General features: G+C 32.5%; 1 protein-coding gene across 2 annotated transcripts in view; it reads right to left on the bottom strand.

Moving 5' to 3' along the window:
• Positions 1–18,284, bottom strand: part of LOC130798959 (uncharacterized) — a 60,277-nt gene that overhangs the window by 30,563 nt on the left and 11,430 nt on the right. For both annotated transcript variants that reach the window (XM_057662049.1, XM_057662050.1), the window contains exon 7: positions 8,838–8,895. In XM_057662049.1, the coding sequence (XP_057518032.1) occupies positions 8,838–8,895 (58 nt within the window). The remainder of the gene's footprint in view (positions 1–8,837; positions 8,896–18,284) is intronic.

Raw genomic sequence — 18,284 nt, 5'->3', positions numbered from 1 at the left:
TCATCATCAATCTTTACATCAATACTTTGTAAATCCATTACAATGGAATAAAACTCATCAAGATGAGGTTTCAATGATTTTACCTTCCTCTAAGCGTAAGTCGTGGAGTCTACTCTTCAAGAGTAGTCAATTGGTGATACTCTTGGCCATATATAGTGACTCCGATTTCTCCCAAATCCCCTTGGTTTTAGTCTCCTTGACAACTTCTCTTAGCACTTCTTTAGAAAGGCTTAGTTGAATTCCTGATAGTGCATTTGTATCAATCTCTTCCCATCTCATTGCAGTCATGCCTTCGGGCATTTTCTCCAAACCATCAATTGCTTTTTGCACACCATTTTTGTTCAAAAGGGATCTTGACTTCTCATAAGCCAAAATAGACACTCCTATCCAACTTCTTTATGTCAAGCTTCATTGTTGACATGTTTCACCAACAAACTACTTCTTAATTACAGTAACAACGACTTGCTTCTGATACTAATTGAAATGAGAGTTAGATTAGAGCGTAAGTTCAATATTCAAACTCTAATAACACCAAGATCGAAGGTATGAAGTACCTTGATGAACTAATGTGTACTTTAATGAAAAATGACAATGTATGTAAGACATAAAATGCAAACATTGACAAAAGTATTTAAAGAAGTTCACCCAATGATGGCTATGTACTCTAATATATGTAATATCTTTGTTTATACTATAACAATGGATTTTCAACAGCTCATACAATTAAGTATTACAATTGAGAGTAAGAGAGATTAAGGCTGTGTTAAGGCTAGGGGTTCTGTTCAATGTGTTTACAATAGACATATGAGCTCCCTATTTATAGGGGATTATTACATTAATGAGTATACACAATAATGGCCACATTGCATAATAAATAGCCCCAAACAACTTGTTCGAGCACCATCAAGCTCGTTCAAGCACTGGACTTTAGAAGCTATTGACTTGTTTTACTTCTTTTTCTCGTTCACGGTATAGCTAATACTCTGACTTCCTTCTTCAAGCCACCTCGTGCTGAATCTTTATTCTTGACCTTTATAACTCCTTATTAAGTATCATTCATCATGCCTCTTGATTTATATGTTTAAGTCACTTCAATACCTCCATAACTTCACGCATTTACCATCAACTTAAACATACACATTAACTTCAAGCATTTACCATCAACTTAAACACACACATAAACATTCACATTAACTCGTACACTTAACTCACTCATTAACACACCCATAGGATTTCATGTCTTTGCACACATGAATGTATAGACTTGATTGTGCACTCAAGTCACAATATTCTTCAATAACTATTATACTTAATTCCTATGATTTTTTAGTCAAAAAAAGAAATTGAATGCAATAAAGCATTTAATTAAATCATGTGTTAGGGCATATTAGCCTTTCTATATCTACAATATGTATATTTGTATCTATAGGCTTATGTTTGGTATGAATATCCTTAATATTGTCTTAGGTTATATATAATAAGAATTGTAATCTCATTAACAAGGCAAGGAGAATAAACACTTCACATGGTATTAGGCTTACCTAAACTTAAGGTTTACCCTTTTTTCTATCTAGTTAGCCATTATCTTCTCTTTCATGGTTGAACTGATCTCGACACTTGTGGATAATAGCTCTTCCGACCATAAAAAACCTTCTTTTTGAATCCTTTTTTTTCTTGGTTTACAAGTTGGTCCTAGCAATGCCATTACTCCTACTGTTTTCTCGTGGAGATAATTTTGAAGAATGGAATCGTTCACCCCACAGTGCTAATATCCACGATCCACCTCTTGCCTCGATAGTCACCGGCTTATCTCGCTAGTGGCTACCGTTGCACCGCTTGAAGCCAAACCCAGAGTTGCTCGCAGATTCGCCACAACTGATTGGTTGATTACTCATCACTTAGAGCCTTGCTGCTGCCTACTATCGTAATTGCATGACAACCATTAGCCAGGCGGTATCGTGAATTTCACCAAACCTCAACCACCTTCTTCAATGCTTCAATTGACTCCAATTTCAGATACACAGAGTTGATTTAAAAGTTTGATTCAATTTCTTTAGTTGTTGGTTTGTTATTATTTATAATCTTGGGATGATTAATTGGATAATGCATAATAATATTGATGGATTGATCATGAATGTGCTTAATTAAGTGTTTCGTTTTGATCCATAATTGAATTTGTGAAGTGTGATTGTGATTTGTGATGTGTTTGATAGTGAGTTAAGATTTTATCTATAATTGAATTTCAGGTTATGTGTTTGATTATGAATGTTCTTAATTGCATTTTTTTGTTTATTTCTCCCTTTTCCTTATCTGTGGCCATTTTTGATTAAGATGTAGTCCATATTTTGGGCTGAGTTTAATAAAACCACTTGTTTATCAAATTTTTTTAGGAATTTATCATCTTGATCTACTTGTTTGCTAATAACACAACATAATCATCAAATTTCCTCCATTTCTTGTGTAGTTTTTAAAAAATTTAGCAGGCATTATTGTTATTGAGCAGAATATTTAGGTAGAAAGCTAAAAATGTAATCAAGTGGACTTCATTAATCTTTTATGTTGCACCATTTTGAGATGAAGGTGACGTTAATTGATCGATTTTATATTACTTTGGCTTTAGGATTATTGTTTTTACATGCATTTTTTTGCAGGAATAAACGACATTTAGTTGTTTAATTTACAAACGAATCTATGCCGCTGTTGCCGCTTAAGTTTTTTAAAATATCATCCATTTAATTTGTTGGTGCCCCATAAAACTTTAAATCTTGGATCTGCCCCTAATCAAGAAGACCTTGCCTTATTGCGAAGAACCCAAGCCTTTGTGGACAATTTTACGACACCACTTTAATCTAGGTAATGTACCCCGAAAACAACAAATTAAGAAATCTCTTGCAGAATGTCATCAATCCAGATTCTGGATTATAGATTATGGGGTTTAAGTGGTGAGCCTCTTGTAAACTCATGGATTACATATTCTAGGGTTTCCCATCATGTGATTGGACACTTAAATTTATTAACAAATGTTTGAGTAATCCTTTCATGCCCTATAGGTTACCCAGATGGGAAATAAACTTTTTCTACTATGTAGGGTGATGTTTTGTATGTCTTGGAATTGTAGTTGTAATTTAATCTCTATGACTCATTTGACTGATAATACAAATATTTTTTTTCTCTTCACAAAAAAAATGTTTGTTGTTCAGGACCTTCACTAGAGGATGTAGATTAGAATGAGTGAATGAAGAGATAAACTGTAATACTTTCAGGATTTTTCTCAAGCTCTAGCAATGAAAATATCTGATAATTCTTCTTTGGAGTTGTAGCATCAACGTCTTAGTCATCCATCTGATAAAGTAGTGCGATTCCTTCCTTTTATTGATAGTCATAGTAGTGTTTTGAATAAAGTAGATGATGTGTGTTATCTTGCTAAACAATCTAAAAATATTTTTCCAATAAGTAATAATAGTAGGGCAACAACTTGTTTTGAAATAATTCATTGTGATTTTTGGGGAAAATATCAAATTACATGCTTATGTCAAGCTATATAATTTACCAAACAAAAGTTTACTTTATGTTTAGTTCTTTTTTTTGATTGAAAAACAATTTGATGCCAAGTTAAAATTGTTCGGTCGGATAATGGGACGAAATTTAATCGAATTAAAGATTACTTTAATAATAATGACATTTTTTTCAAACTTCATGTTTTAGTACTCCACAACAAAATAGGAGAGTTGAGAGAAAACACAAACATATTTTGAATGTTGCTCGTGCATTGCGCTTTCAAGCTCATTTGCCTTTAAAATTTTGGGGTAATTGTGTGTTGGCTGTTGATTATTTTATTAATAAAACCCCTCTTCTGTCCTTTCTTATAAGACTCCATATGAAATGTTATTTCATAAGCCTTCTTCCTACTTTGGGCTCAAAGTCTTTGAGTGTTTGTATTATGCTTATAATCTCAAGTCCAAACATAAGAAGTTTGAAAGCAGGACTAGAAAATGTTTTTTTATTGGGTATCCACAAGGAAAAAAGGTTGGAAGTTGTATGATCTTTAATCCAGTGAATACTTTGTTTCTCGAGATGTTAAATTTTATAAGCATCAATTTCTTTTTTAACAAACGCCGAATCACTCACCTGTGCCCATTCACATTATTGCTCCTAATTTTGAGTCTTCGGATAATGATATTTGGTTTGATACATGCATCAAGAACCATTGTGATGTGAATAACCAACGTAATAGTGTTGGCGATAGTGGGCTTAGCTCAACAAGAGTAGTGTCTCAATTGCCTAGTCATAGGGACGACACACATGAATCGGGTAGGTTGCCCGATGGTCATGGGTCACCAAATACTTCACTTATCTTGCTAGATAATGTGTAAAATATTTTGGATGATGTGAACCAATTAAAATGGATTTGGCTTAGATATCACTACATTTAAATCAAATGTGTTGGAGGACGTTATGGCCAATCCCAACTTGTGTACAGAGGAATAGAAAGAATATGCTTTATAAGAAAATAGGACGTGGAGTACGAAAACATGGCCCTATAGAAAGAAAGCTCTAAGTAGTCATTAGGTTTACAAAATAAAATATATAATATTGCTCGTTTGGTTGTATTTGGAAACTATAACACCCCGGCCCAACGGACCACAGGTGACTACTCATGAAGACTATAGATTAGCCCTACAAACCAAGACAAGTCTTTCTAGCGCACTTTGACCTCACTCGTGCACGCCCGGGAAAACTTCCCAGGAGGTCACCCATCCTAAGATTGCTCCACACCAAGCACGCTTAACTGTGGAGTTCTTAGCAAATGAGCTCCCATGAAAAGAAGATGCACCTTGTTGATATGAGTAATCTATCAATCCCTTTTCAAGCTAAATCTGGGGTATTACACTCACCCCCACTTAGGAATACAACGTCCTCGTTAGACCGTAATTTCAGGATCTTTTCCCCCACTAGGTGCACTGAACACAATCATACATGGTCGCAGGGTTGCTCTTATACCATTTATAACACCCCGGCCCAACGGACCATCGGTGACTACTTATGAAGATTGTAGACTAGCCCCACAAACCAACACAAGTCTTTCCAGCGCACTTTGGCCTCACTCGTGCGCGCCCGGGAAAACTTCTCAGGAGGTCACCCATCCTAAGATTGCTCCACACCAAGCACGCTTAATTGTGGAGTTCTTAGCAAATGAGCTCCCATGAAAAGAAGATGCACCTTGTTGATATGAGTAGTCTATCAATTCCTTTTCAAGCTAAATTTGGGGTATTACAGAAACCATCAAATAGAAGGTATTGATTACACTGACATTTACTCCAATTGCTAAGATGACTATATTTTGTGCATTTTTAGTAGTTACAGCTGCGAAAATTAAGAGTTACATCAAATGAATGTACACAATGCATTCTTACATGGATACTTATTCGTAGAAGTTTACATGAAGCTTCCTCCAGGTTTTCAGGGAGCTATGTATGGGTAAGGTGTGTTGCTTGCGAAAATCCTTATATGATTTGAAGCAAGCTCCTAGGTGTTGGTTTTCCAAGTTAGCTCACTCTCATAGAATATATGGATTTACACAATCATATTCAAATTACTCCTTATTCACTTATAGGAGAGGTACGATGAAACTCAATATTCTTGTTTATGTGGATGATCTCATTACTAGAACAATTTCGCTGCAAGGTTTATTTTCAAAAATTATTTGAGCTCTTGCTTTTGTATGTAAGGCTTGGGTAAACTAAAATATTTACTGGGAATGAGGTTTGCTCGTCATCCCGAGGGTATTTTTTTATGCCAAACGAAATATATTCTTGAAATTAATTCTGAGATAGGTAATTCGGGTTCTAAGTCTGTTAGCTTCCCTATGGAGCAGAATCATCAATTGGCACAATCCATTAGTCCTCTAATTAAAAATATAGAGCAATACACACGTTAGGTTGGAAGACTTATCAATTATCTTTTACTTGACCGGATTTGATGTACTTTGTGCATATCTTGTCACAATTTCTGCATGCTCTTAGGCATGATCATTGGGATGTTGTTGTTCGAGTAGTACGTTATTTGAAAAATAAATATGAACATGATATTCTACTTTGATCTGAATGTGATTTTTTGTTTACTAGTTGGTGTGATTTAGATTGGGCTAGTTTCCCTCTAACTAGATGATCTTTGTTAGGATGGTTAATTTTTTTTGGCAATTCTCGTATCTCATAGAAGAATAAAAAACAAATAGCAGTATCTTGTTCTTCTACTGAGGCAGAGTATCGTTCTATGGCTAAAATTACATGTGAGCTAAAATGGTTGAAAGGGGTTACTTTACTGTTTGGGTGTACATCATTCTACACCTATGCAAGTTCAATGTGATAGCAAGTCTGGTTTACATCTCGCTCAGAATCTTGTGTTTCATGAATGCACTACGCACATAGAGATTGATTGTCACTTCATTCTTGATGTTAATCAAGATGGTGTCATATATCCCTCTTATATTTCTACTCATATTCAACTAGCAGATTGTTTCAAAAGGCTTTAGGTAAAAGTCAGTTTTAGTTCCTTCTTCGCAAGTTGGGCATTTATAACCTCCATGCTCCAACTTTAGTGGGGAATGTTAGGGAATATAGCTTCTACATTTACAGTATGCATATTTCTTAAGGAATATTTTTAGGCGTATATTTGGTATGAAAATTTCCTTGATATTCTCTTAGGTTGTATATAATAAACATTGTCATCTCATTAACAAGGCAAGAAGAATAAACACTTCACATCATGTGCTTTTATTTATGTGAAATTGTATGTGATGTTTGTGATCAAGAGGCAATCAGAAACAACCTTTTGTTAGTGCATGTTGTCACTAATAAGGGTAAGATTATAAACATGTAATGACCCCCGAACCCCACATAAGTATACAGGTAGGAGCCATTTTATGACATTGAAGTAAAATAATGTTGTTAGAATGTTTTTAATTTGTAAGTTATTATATTATGCACTTGAGTATAAAAACAAAAAATTAAAATTAGTGAAGAAATGATAAAATGTTACAATTGTTCTTGCTTACATAAGAATTAAGGGTTAGACACTAAAAAAGTTAAAATGAAAATTCACATTCGAAAAGCATTATTATTTTGTTTGATAAAATAAATCTTATCATTGTTTACATATCATTGAGTGAAACATAGTGGGGCAAGAAATAATTAGTAGAGTTAATAAAATAACTTTTTGTTTGAACCAAAAGGATTATAAGCAATAAAGAGAATTGAATATGGTGCAAGTGAACAACTGAAGAATCTAAATTTTAGGGTCTTATTAACTATCTATTTAAAATTTTTACTAAAATTCCAAAATATATTTTATAGCAATCACTCCCATACAAGAGCTTTTAGGTTTGAAGCACAGATGCATACAGTGATTTCTCATATTTGACGTCGATTTGTTAACTTGAACGAAAGCGAGGTAAAAAAGATTTTAAATCGTAAATTATAATTTTAATATCATGTATTGGTTGAAATAAGTAATAAATATTATTGCTTGCAATCACAAAAAAAATTTTAATGAGTTTAGTAAAATAAGAAAAGTGTTACCATAAATGGAAGGGTACCAATAATATGAAACAATCAAGTAAATTTTAAGACTTAAAAATGTATATATGGGATGTCCTTTAAGTAAATTGTGTTGAATAATAAAATTATTTTTATCTAAAATGTTGTCTCAAAATAAAAAGTTTCATCATAATGGAAAGAACTTTGTAAATTTCTATTCACGGAAAATGATTTTGAGTTTGTTACTAAAAGAGATATTTTCTCACATAACATGTACAAATTTGAAGGGACAAAGAAATATTTTGTTCCCTACACACATTACACTATTGTCATGGCAATTTTCATATTTTGGACACTTATATCATTTATGGGTGTATTAGTTTGATACAAAAATATTTCTTTTCGAAATTAATGATAATTTATGAAAACTAATTTGTAATGAAAATAAATGCAAATAATTTTCTTGTTTATTTTTTGGTTTAATGATATCTAATATTTTCTCCATTCCAATTTACTTGCAACAATTATTTTTGGATATATCAAAATACTTGTAACATTACCTTCTTTGGCAAAAAGCAACTACACAATTCTTTATTTTACCCCTATTTTATTCCTACCCCACATATCATTAATTCACTTTTATAAATTTACTCATGTCCTACATATTAATCCTCCTCACTGTATTCACTCATACCAACTGTAAATCCTATTCACGTTTGGTTTTTTTTTTTAAACAAATGCATATTCACGTGGGGTTTTCTGATTTGATTTTTCCATCTTCATCTTCATACTAGGGTTGGTGATTTGTGCCTCTAATTTTATTATTCTATGTCCATCAATCATCTTTTGATTTTTCTTTTATACAGAGAAAAATGGAGGCTTTGAAGATCCAAAAGAAGAGGCTTTTAAGAAGAAAGAAAATGGAGGCTTTATTTTTCCAACTTCATTTTCATCATAAATTTAATCTGATTTTTCCATATGATATGGGGTAGAATGGACTTTTTTTTCTTCTATACACTAAATTTCTTAATAAAAGTGGTATTTTGCAACTAAATCAAAACAGAGGAAGAATGTAAGAAGAAATAAACTAAGATGTTGTGAACAATAAAGTTAAAGAAAATTAATACGTTATCAAATTTAGATGATAATGTTTAAAAAGAGATGAAAATTGGTTTTAACTTTTAATTTTTTATTTTATATCCATGTCATGCTAAACAATATAAAATATGCAAACTAGTTTTCGATAAAGATATCTTTAAATGATCAATGAAGGAACAATAATAAAAGTATTGCTAAACTAACCTTGAAGAGAGGCTTCTCAGTCATGAGGATTGTTGCCCAACCAATGAATGGAACATACCTATTTGTGTCAATGTTTTCAACAAAATGTTGGTTAACAAACTACTCCCTTTAACCTCGACAACTATATATTGTTGAGATAAATGGGAAAATATTATTTAGGGATGGTAAAATGGGCGGGTAGTTTCGGTATGCCCTTCTCATACTCCTACTTGCCTAAAAATTAACACCTTTCACCTACCTATCACCTACCCACCATCCATGGCGGATAGTATTTTCATACACCCGTCTGCCCACTTGGGTATGCTTTCAAACCCATTCCACCCACTATGGCTTAATGGATACCCACCTTATAATGCCTTACATCCACTCCAAATCCGTGCTATATCCTTAATAAATCATTACAAATTTAATTGTACATCTAACTTTATTTAAACCATATTACAATGTAATAAAATAAAATTAGTATCCTTAATTTTTTGTCAATAGTTTTTTTTAAAAAAATACGCATTAATATAATTTAACTAGTGCATTGTATATATAAGGTGAGTCGGCTAAAGGGAGGGGCAGGACAATATTGGGTGGGGTGGATAGGTATGGGACTAGGGAGGTGGGCATGGGGCGGGTAAAACTTCATACCCACTACCCATGGCGGTAAGCACTTTTCATACCGATATTCACCCTCTACCAACTAAGATCATACCCATACACATCCTAACTGAGGCAAATGCGGTGCAAAACTTGTATAATTTTACCCGCATAACATCTTTAATATTATTGTCGCTGGCTTCAGCCGTCAATATAACCTAAACTAGCAAGTTTTGTATGAGACCATCTTACTATAAAATGATTCCTAAAACTAGAGTAATTCACTAATTGTCTCACTACAAAATGATTCCTACAATGAGAGTAATTCTATAATTGATCACTTTAAGTCTTAAGATTGTAAATTGTCACTTTAAAATTATAAGTGATTACTTTAAAACTCTAAAAATGATCACATTAAAAATATAAGTGATCACTTTAAGTTATAATTGGTCACTTTATATTGTAAGTGATCACTTTAAAACTATAACAAGTGATCTTTAATAACGTAAGTGAATTACCTTAAGGTAGTAATCATAATAAATTGTTCGGTATGTACATCGAAAATGGAATTGGATGAAAATAACAAAGTAACAGAAGCATAATAATAAGCGTTAAATGTTATCCATCGTATGCTTTTTGTATTGGTAAAGTAAACAAATAACTTTATTTTTTCCAAATTTACTTTAATCTGTATACTTGACTTCTCCCTCCAACCAACTCTTTTCTCCTTTTGTCCCACCGTAAACCATTATTAAGGATCACCGTTATAACCACAATATCATGCAATCACCTCTCATCACTAGCATTATTCTCATTGTTATCTCTCTTATTTAGATTTCTCTCTCCTAGCACTACCTTAAAATATTTGTCAAAACTTACAAAATTATCTTTGCAATCTATTTTCTTTTTAAATTGCATAGTTCAAAGATTTTGGTTAAATTTATATTGACCTCTAATTAAATGAATATTTAGGTATTATTTGTCAATAGCTCAACTTTCAATTATTGCCTTATTCTTCAAAATGTTGCCTTCAATATTTGAAATTTGAGGAATTTTTCATCAAATGTAAATTTTAACACTAGTGAGAAAACTTTTAGGATTTTAGTAGGGAGAGATGAACAAATTAGGAATATAAAAGATCTTTAATGTCTAATTAAATATAAGCATTCAAGGTTGTCGATCATATGATCCTAAGTGGAAATGATATTGTTGATAATCACGAGAAAGGAAGGAAAATAAAAGAGAAGAAAGAAAACTTATTATTAGTGATAAGTGAATGGAAACAAAATAAGGTTATCCATTACTAAACAATAAGGGTATCCATTATGTAATGGAATTGGTTAATCCAATTTTATACCAAACAATAAGTAGTGTAATGGACTAATCGTTACCCTTTCTTAAATTGAAAAAATACATATCAAACCCTCAACTATTTTTGAGTTTAGAAGATAAGAAAACGAAGAATACTTTAGAGGCATATGAAGTTTAGAGAAAGAAATACTATATTCTCATTGATATATTAGTAAAAGGATACATCTTTTTATAACAAATACGCAACTCTTCTCCATATGAGATAGTTTGTTATAGTAACAAACTAAAGCAAAAAACGACAAAGAATTGTATCAAAATAACTAATGACAAGAAATATTATACATATATTAACATTCCCCTCAAGCTTGGAGTGGTTTGAACATGCCAAGATTGAATATTAAAGTTTGAAATTATGTGGAACAAAGTATTTTGGTGAATACATCTTTCAATTGAGTTGAAGTAGGAAGATAGGTAAGCTGTAAGAGACCTTTCATGACTTTTTCTCTAGTGAAATAAAGTCAACTCGATGTGCTCTGTAAGATCACGTAGGACAAGATTATAAGCAAAGTTAAGAGCAGATTGATTGTCACAATGTAATGTGAGAGAACGAAGCTTTGTAATACCTAACTCTTCAAGAAGACTAATGATCCATGTAATTTAAGAGGCTACAGATGACATTACTAGATACTTAGCATCAGATGAATATTTTGAGACATTACCTTGCTTCTTAGATTTCGAATTAATAGGGTATTCTCCAAAGAGAAGAAGATAACCGGCTACAGATCGTTGAGTGTCAATGCAGGAATCCCAATAAGATTTAGAGAATGCTTGTAAGGAGAGTTGATTAGAAGCATGAAGAATAATCCTTTGTCCAGCTGTAGTTTGAACATAATTTAAAGTATGTTGTAGAGCAGGAAAATGACCATCTGTTAGAGCTTGCATATATTGGTTGAGAGTTTGCTCAATGTAGGCTAGATTAGGAATTGTATGAGTGAGAATGTTCAAGTTCCCAACAAGGCGTTTGTATAGAGATGACATAAGAAAAGAAGGAGAATTATCTTTTTGGAGTTTGAGATTTATGGGTAAGGGACTAATAACATTTTTAAAGATAGATATGTCGTTGTCTTGGAGAGGTTCTTGAGTAAACTTTTTTGGCTCATGGTAATAACTTTTAAAATATAACCAATTCAATACCAAGAAAAAATTTTAAGAGACTTATGTCTTTAATGCTAAAGTATTTCTGGAGTCGTTGTTTTAAGGCAGTATTGGTGTTCATGTTATCACCAGTAATAACAATATCGTATACATATACAACATCTAGGGTAATAGTAGAGCCATTAAGTTTGATAAAAAGAAAGTAATCATAAGCCTTGTTGATGTAACTCAAAGGTGAGCTTAGAAAACCATTAGCGAGAAGCTTACTTAAGATCATAAAGGGACTTTTTAAGTTTGCAAACCAATTTTGGAGGATGAGAAAGACTAGGTATGTCATGAATGCCTCTTCATGTGAATCACCATGAAGAAATGCATTATTAACATCAAGTTGAAAGTGGTGCCACTTTTTAGAGGTTGCAATTGAGAGGATATAGAGTATGGTCCTCATCTTCACAAAAAGAGAGAAAGTTTCCAAATGATGAAGCCCATACTCTCGTGTGTAACCTTTGGCAACAAGACGTGCTTTGTAACGTTTAAGACTTCATCAGACTTCAATTTGACTTTATATACCCATTTACAACCAATAGTTTTCTTACCAGGGGGTAATATAACAAAATCCCATATACTATTCTTTTCTAGAGCTTGTAATTCGGATTGCATAACTTGGACCTATGAAGAGTCATGAATGGCTCCTTTATACTCCCTCCTATTCATTGATTTAGGGACATTTTCTTATTAGGTCAATTCATTTATTATGTCCCAATTCTATTTTTTTCATTCTTTTTTACCCTTTTACCCTTACTACAACAACACAGCAACACATAATATCAATGTCCTTTATGGAAAAAGAGAGTTTTCCACCTACTTCTAAGTGGTCCCCCCCACCCCTTCTTAGTTTTGGTGCAAAACCCAAATGTCCCTTTATCTATGAATAGGAGGGAGTAGTTTTTAGGTTCTTTGTAAGAAGAGTGAGATGCCAGGAAATTTTAATGAGATATGGGAAGTTGATTATATGAGACAAAGAATGTTTAGAAACTGTATTGCAAACATAGTCTTGTAAGTGTGAAGGTGGTTTATGAGTACGAAAGAAATGACAAAGTGGTTGTGAAGAGGGAATAAAAGAAGATAAATCAACTACTAGAGAAAGTTTAGTAGTTAGAGATATAAAGGAATTAGAATCATTAGATTTTGGAGAAGATGTGAGGTTAGAAATGAGGTAGCATATATAGGTTCAATATTCAAAGAAGAGGGTGAAAGGGACGGTACATGAAATATGAGAGTTGGTGCATTGTCATTTATATAATATTGAGTTGTCATGTAGTGGAGTAGTATTTTGGGGAATAAGAGTAGGTAATAAAGTGTAGTCCTGGGAAAGAGAAATAGGAGATAAAATAGCAGCATGTGGGATAGTATTAGGATTAGGGTAAAGGAGTTGAAATATGGAGGTAAAAGGTGGAAATCGTTGGGGATTTTGTTTATGCCATCTGAAAAGGAAAATGTCTTTCATGGAATATAATGTTTCAAAACATAATTATTTTATGAGTGGTTAAATTGTAGACTTTATAAGCCTTTTGAGAAAAATAAATTTCAAAAAGACACAAGGATCAATTGTTGGGTGAAATTTTCTTCAACCTTGTTTGCTTAAAGATGATGGGAGCAGAACCATGGAGTTTCTCAAATGGAGATACAAATTTCAATGAAGATAATGGCATACAATTAATAAGATATCATGCACATAAAAAACATTCTACCAAGATTTGAATAGGAACATTTGACTTAAAATAAAGGGCTCGTGCAATTTAAGTAGGTGTGTTGCTGTAACTATTTTGGTTAATGATACCTTTGGTATGAAAAAGTTAAAGCATAGATCCTTCACAACTCTTTTGCGTTATCACACCTATCAGACTTAATTTTCAAGTAAATTGAGTCTCCTAATAATCCAGAAAATGAGTAACGTGAGAAACAAATTCTCATTTGTTTTTCATGTTAAATAACCAAGTGCAACAAGTAAAGTGATCCACAATAGTGAGAAAGTAGGTACAATTGGGAAAAAGTAGGTACCAACATTTTGAGTTTTCTTAGTACTAGGCCCCATTCATCTATATGTATTAATTCAAAAGAAGTAGACGTGATTAAACTAGATTTCATAGGTAATCTAGTTTTTCTAGACAATGGATAAATGTGCATATGGTATTAATTTTTAAAAGTTTAATATCTATGTGAGAAAAAATGAGTTATATAGTATGGTGGAGGAGTGTCCAAGCCGTAAATGCCATAATTTTGCTAGGTCATGTATAGAGAGATTGTTCGCTTAGCTATATATAGTAGCTTTAGGGGAAGAAATTGATGCATCATAAATGTTCTATGTATTGCAATATAAAGCATGGATAATTTTACCAAGAACTAGAGGCCTTTTCATCGACGGGGCCTAGAACAAACAACTAGAGTGAATGTTAAAGAGACACTATCATCAACACAGAGACGTTATATAGAAATGAGGTTCAAATGAAATTGAGGAACATATTAAACATTTTTAAGAAGAATTTCATCAACTAATTGTACATCTTCAATCATATTCACATGAACTTTACGTCTACCGGTATGGTGATATAATGAGTATTGTCTGGAAGATTTTCAATGTTGATAATATATTCAAGAGAGTAGCAAATATGATCAGTTGAACCACTGCCAATAATCCAGCTAAAATTGTGTTTAGAGAGGAGAAAGCAAATACCAGCTAGATTAGTAGTGCTAGCAAGTATGGGATATGCTTGTGCTTACCAAGAAGGGAAACAAGATCCTGAAATTGTGTTGTCTTAAGTCTAATGGTCTCAATGGTTGTAATAAAGTTAGTGTCATGAGTATGAACAATAGCAACAATCTTTTTCTTTGGAATTCGGTTTGGTAGAATTTGGATAGCAATGAATTTTTAATTAGCGTTTAAGAGTGTCTAGAAATCTTACATAGATTACAAAAATAACAAGAAAAGCGTTTATTTTTTGAAATTGTGGATAGAGCTTGTTTTATGGCTCGACATGGATTTGTTATAGGAATTTTGAGAAGCAAAGACCACGGAATAAATTATGAGAGTGAAAATTTTGACCAGCACTTTGTGACGTTGCTATTGAACCAAAAGACGATAAGCTAAAGAAACCATTGGTAATTGGTCCATCATGACTATGTTTGTGCGAACTTGCTGACGGAATTATTCATCTAATTTCATAAGAAAATTCATAATACGCTAATCTTGTTGAATCTTGAGAAATTGCTTTGTTAAACCACAAACACAACCATTGCATTTACACATAGGAAGAGGATTGAGATGATCAAGTTTATCCCAAAGAGTTTTCATGCAAGTGAAATAATCAGCTATATGTTGATGTAGTTGTTGAGAGATGTTAGCAAGTTCTTCATAAAGAGAGTATAACTATGCATAGAAGTCTGCCCAAATCATTCATCAAGATCACACCATATTTCTCGTGTAGTGTTGTACTAGACGATGCTCTTAGCAGCCATTCTATCCAAAGAAGTAATAAGCTAACCAAATATTATGTTCTTGCATCATTCCAAAGGTTGATGTTCAACTGAATGAAGAGGAGGTTTATGAAGTGTTGCATCAACAAATGCTATTTTATTCTTTGTTGTAAGACCTATGATTATGGAGCGTTTTCAATCACTATAATCAGTGCCATCAAAGGAAATCGAAACAAGTTTAGGGTTTGAATGATTGGAAGGATGAAAGTAATAGATGCTAAAAGAAAGATTGATTTTGTGTATGATCAAGAGTGGTAGTAGTTTGTTTGGGAGAAAGAATTAAAGTATTGAATGGATTTTGAAAGAAAAAAAAAGAGTAAACAAGATCAGAAAAAAAAAATTAGGGAAGAGAATTTACAAAGTTTAGAACAATTCTTGGAAACAATATCAGAGAATATTGTGTAAGTTTCGGAAAGAAAATTAGGAAAAGATAGAGGATCAATTTAAGGATTATGCCATGTTACGTACAGGTTGCTTGGAGCAGTGATTAATGAGCTTAGAAGATATGAAGAGAAATTAGATTTTAGAGGAATATGAAGCTTAGAAAGAGATATACTCTATCCTCATTAATTAATAAAAGGATTCTAATACACCTTTTTATAACAAATACAAGGCTCTTCTCTATATGAGAGAGTTTGTTATTGTAACAAACTAAAGTTGAAAACAACAAAGTAATATAACAAACTAACTAATTACAAGAAATAATATGCATATATTTACAACTATAGAAAGTGATCACTTTAAAATTATAGGTGATCATTTTGAGGTAATAATTGATCATTTTAAAATTATAAGTGATTACTTTAAGATTATAAGAATGAGCAAACCTATATGGGGGCACCAATTGGCACGTCCCCCCATGCATAATTAAAAAATAAAAGTTTTAAATTTTTTTGGTTCCTAGAAAGAGAAAGAAAAAGAAAAAGAAAACGAGCGGACACAAAAAGATAAAGAAAGGAGGAAGAAGAAAAAGAAAGGGAGCAATACTGCAGAAATACAAAGTAATACAGAGAAATTAATGAGGCAGTGTTAAATGTTGTGTTATGTGTGCAGTGTGAGTAATAAAACCCATAAAATTCTCACATAAAAACCCACGTGATATAATTTATTTGTTATTTTCAATGTTTTCTCTTATTTTGCACTAGTTTTATTTTAATTTATCTCCTTGATTTTACATCATTTTTACAGTAATGGTCTCACTCTCATTATTTTAGTCTAATTCACAAACTTATACATAGTCTCTCTCTCTTTCTCTCTCTCTCTCTCTCTCTCAACCACACATTTATATTGTCTATTTGTTTTTCGTCTTATTTTCCAACTCAATTTTTCTTCCAGTAAATTTCACTTAGTTTACACTATGTGTAAAATGAGAGAGACGGAGAAATTAATTGTTAATGTTCTTCAATCTTACTAGACATTATGATTTTGATTTTCATTTTTTTTGCTTATCTCTCTTTAATCTTCATCATTAGTCATTAATTAATTAATTAATGTTTTTAACGTGATATGATTGTTAAAGTGTTGATCGATTTTTTTAGAGTATTATGTTTTTGAATTTTTTTGTTTTTGTCTTTGAATGCGTTTGTTAATGTTCTTGTTAGAAATATTCAAAATAATGAGGGAAAAATAAGAGAAAATTATTTTTTTTCCCTTTTGCAAAATGTTTGAGTAGAGAATATGTTTGTTGCTAGTACGACCAAGTTCAAGCATTTCAGATTGATTATTCAGAGCACTGGGGAGATAGATGGAGTTGTTAATCATCGAATACAGGCATGTTGGCTCAAATGGCGTGCATCCACTAGGGTAATTTATGATAGGAACTAGGAAGTTATCAAGTAGGTTAAAAGGTAAATTTTACCGAGTAGCAATCAAGCCTGCTTTGCTGTATGAGATAAAATGTTGGCCTGTAAAAAGGCATTTGAATATAAAATGGAAGTCACAAAAATGCGTATGCTGAGGTGGATGTGCGGTAACACAATGATGGATATGATCAAGACCCAGAAGTTTAGAGATAAACAAGGGGTCGGAACTAGTTCTGCAATGATGCGTGAAAATAGATTGAGATGGTTTGGGCAAATGCAGAGAAAGACTTTTGACGCCCCCATGCAGCGGATCGAAAGCATCATAGTGGAGGGTAAGAGAAGTCAAGGAAGACCTAGAAGAATGTGGGAGGAACAAATAAAGAATAACTTGTATGACCTACACCCTCTCTGAGGACCTAACTAGGGATAAGGGTAGCTGAAGGCGCCTTATCCATGTTTTAGACTATTAATATTCTTTCGTTTTCTAATTGTTGTTCTAGTTTCTATTTGTTTGTATGTTATTTTTTATGTTTTTTGTTTGTATTTTTTGTTTGTTTAAAAGTGGTGTTTTGTATGTTGAGGTTTTTTTTATCTCTTATCTGAGGATTAATCTGTGGATATTTCTCGAGTCGAGAAACTCTTTAGCCACACTCTTCTTTATAGGTATGAGTTGCCGTTGTTATTCCCTCCCTAGACCCTGATCATAGTTTATACTATGAATGAGATACACGGGGTATAATGATGATGATATGTGAGGATAACGTAAATTAAACTTCATTAACTTTTTTTTGGTTTCCACCATTTGAGATGAGAATGACGTTAAATGATCGCTTAAGTATTACTTTGATTTTAGCTTGAGATTATTGTGATTTTACATGTCATTCTGCAGGAATAAAAATAATAGTTGTTCATTTTACAAACGAAACTATGTCAAAATTGCCGTAAAATTCTGTTAAAATGTCTTCCATTTATTGGTGTCATCTGGGAATCTGAACCCTAGATCGGCCACTGGTTAAAGTGATCACATTAAAATTATAACGAATCACTTTAATCCTGTAAA

Source organism: Amaranthus tricolor, chromosome 13 (assembly GCF_026212465.1).
Source record: "Amaranthus tricolor cultivar Red isolate AtriRed21 chromosome 13, ASM2621246v1, whole genome shotgun sequence".
Classification (NCBI taxonomy): domain Eukaryota; kingdom Viridiplantae; phylum Streptophyta; class Magnoliopsida; order Caryophyllales; family Amaranthaceae; genus Amaranthus; species Amaranthus tricolor.
This window is presented reverse-complemented; position numbering and strand designations above follow the sequence as displayed.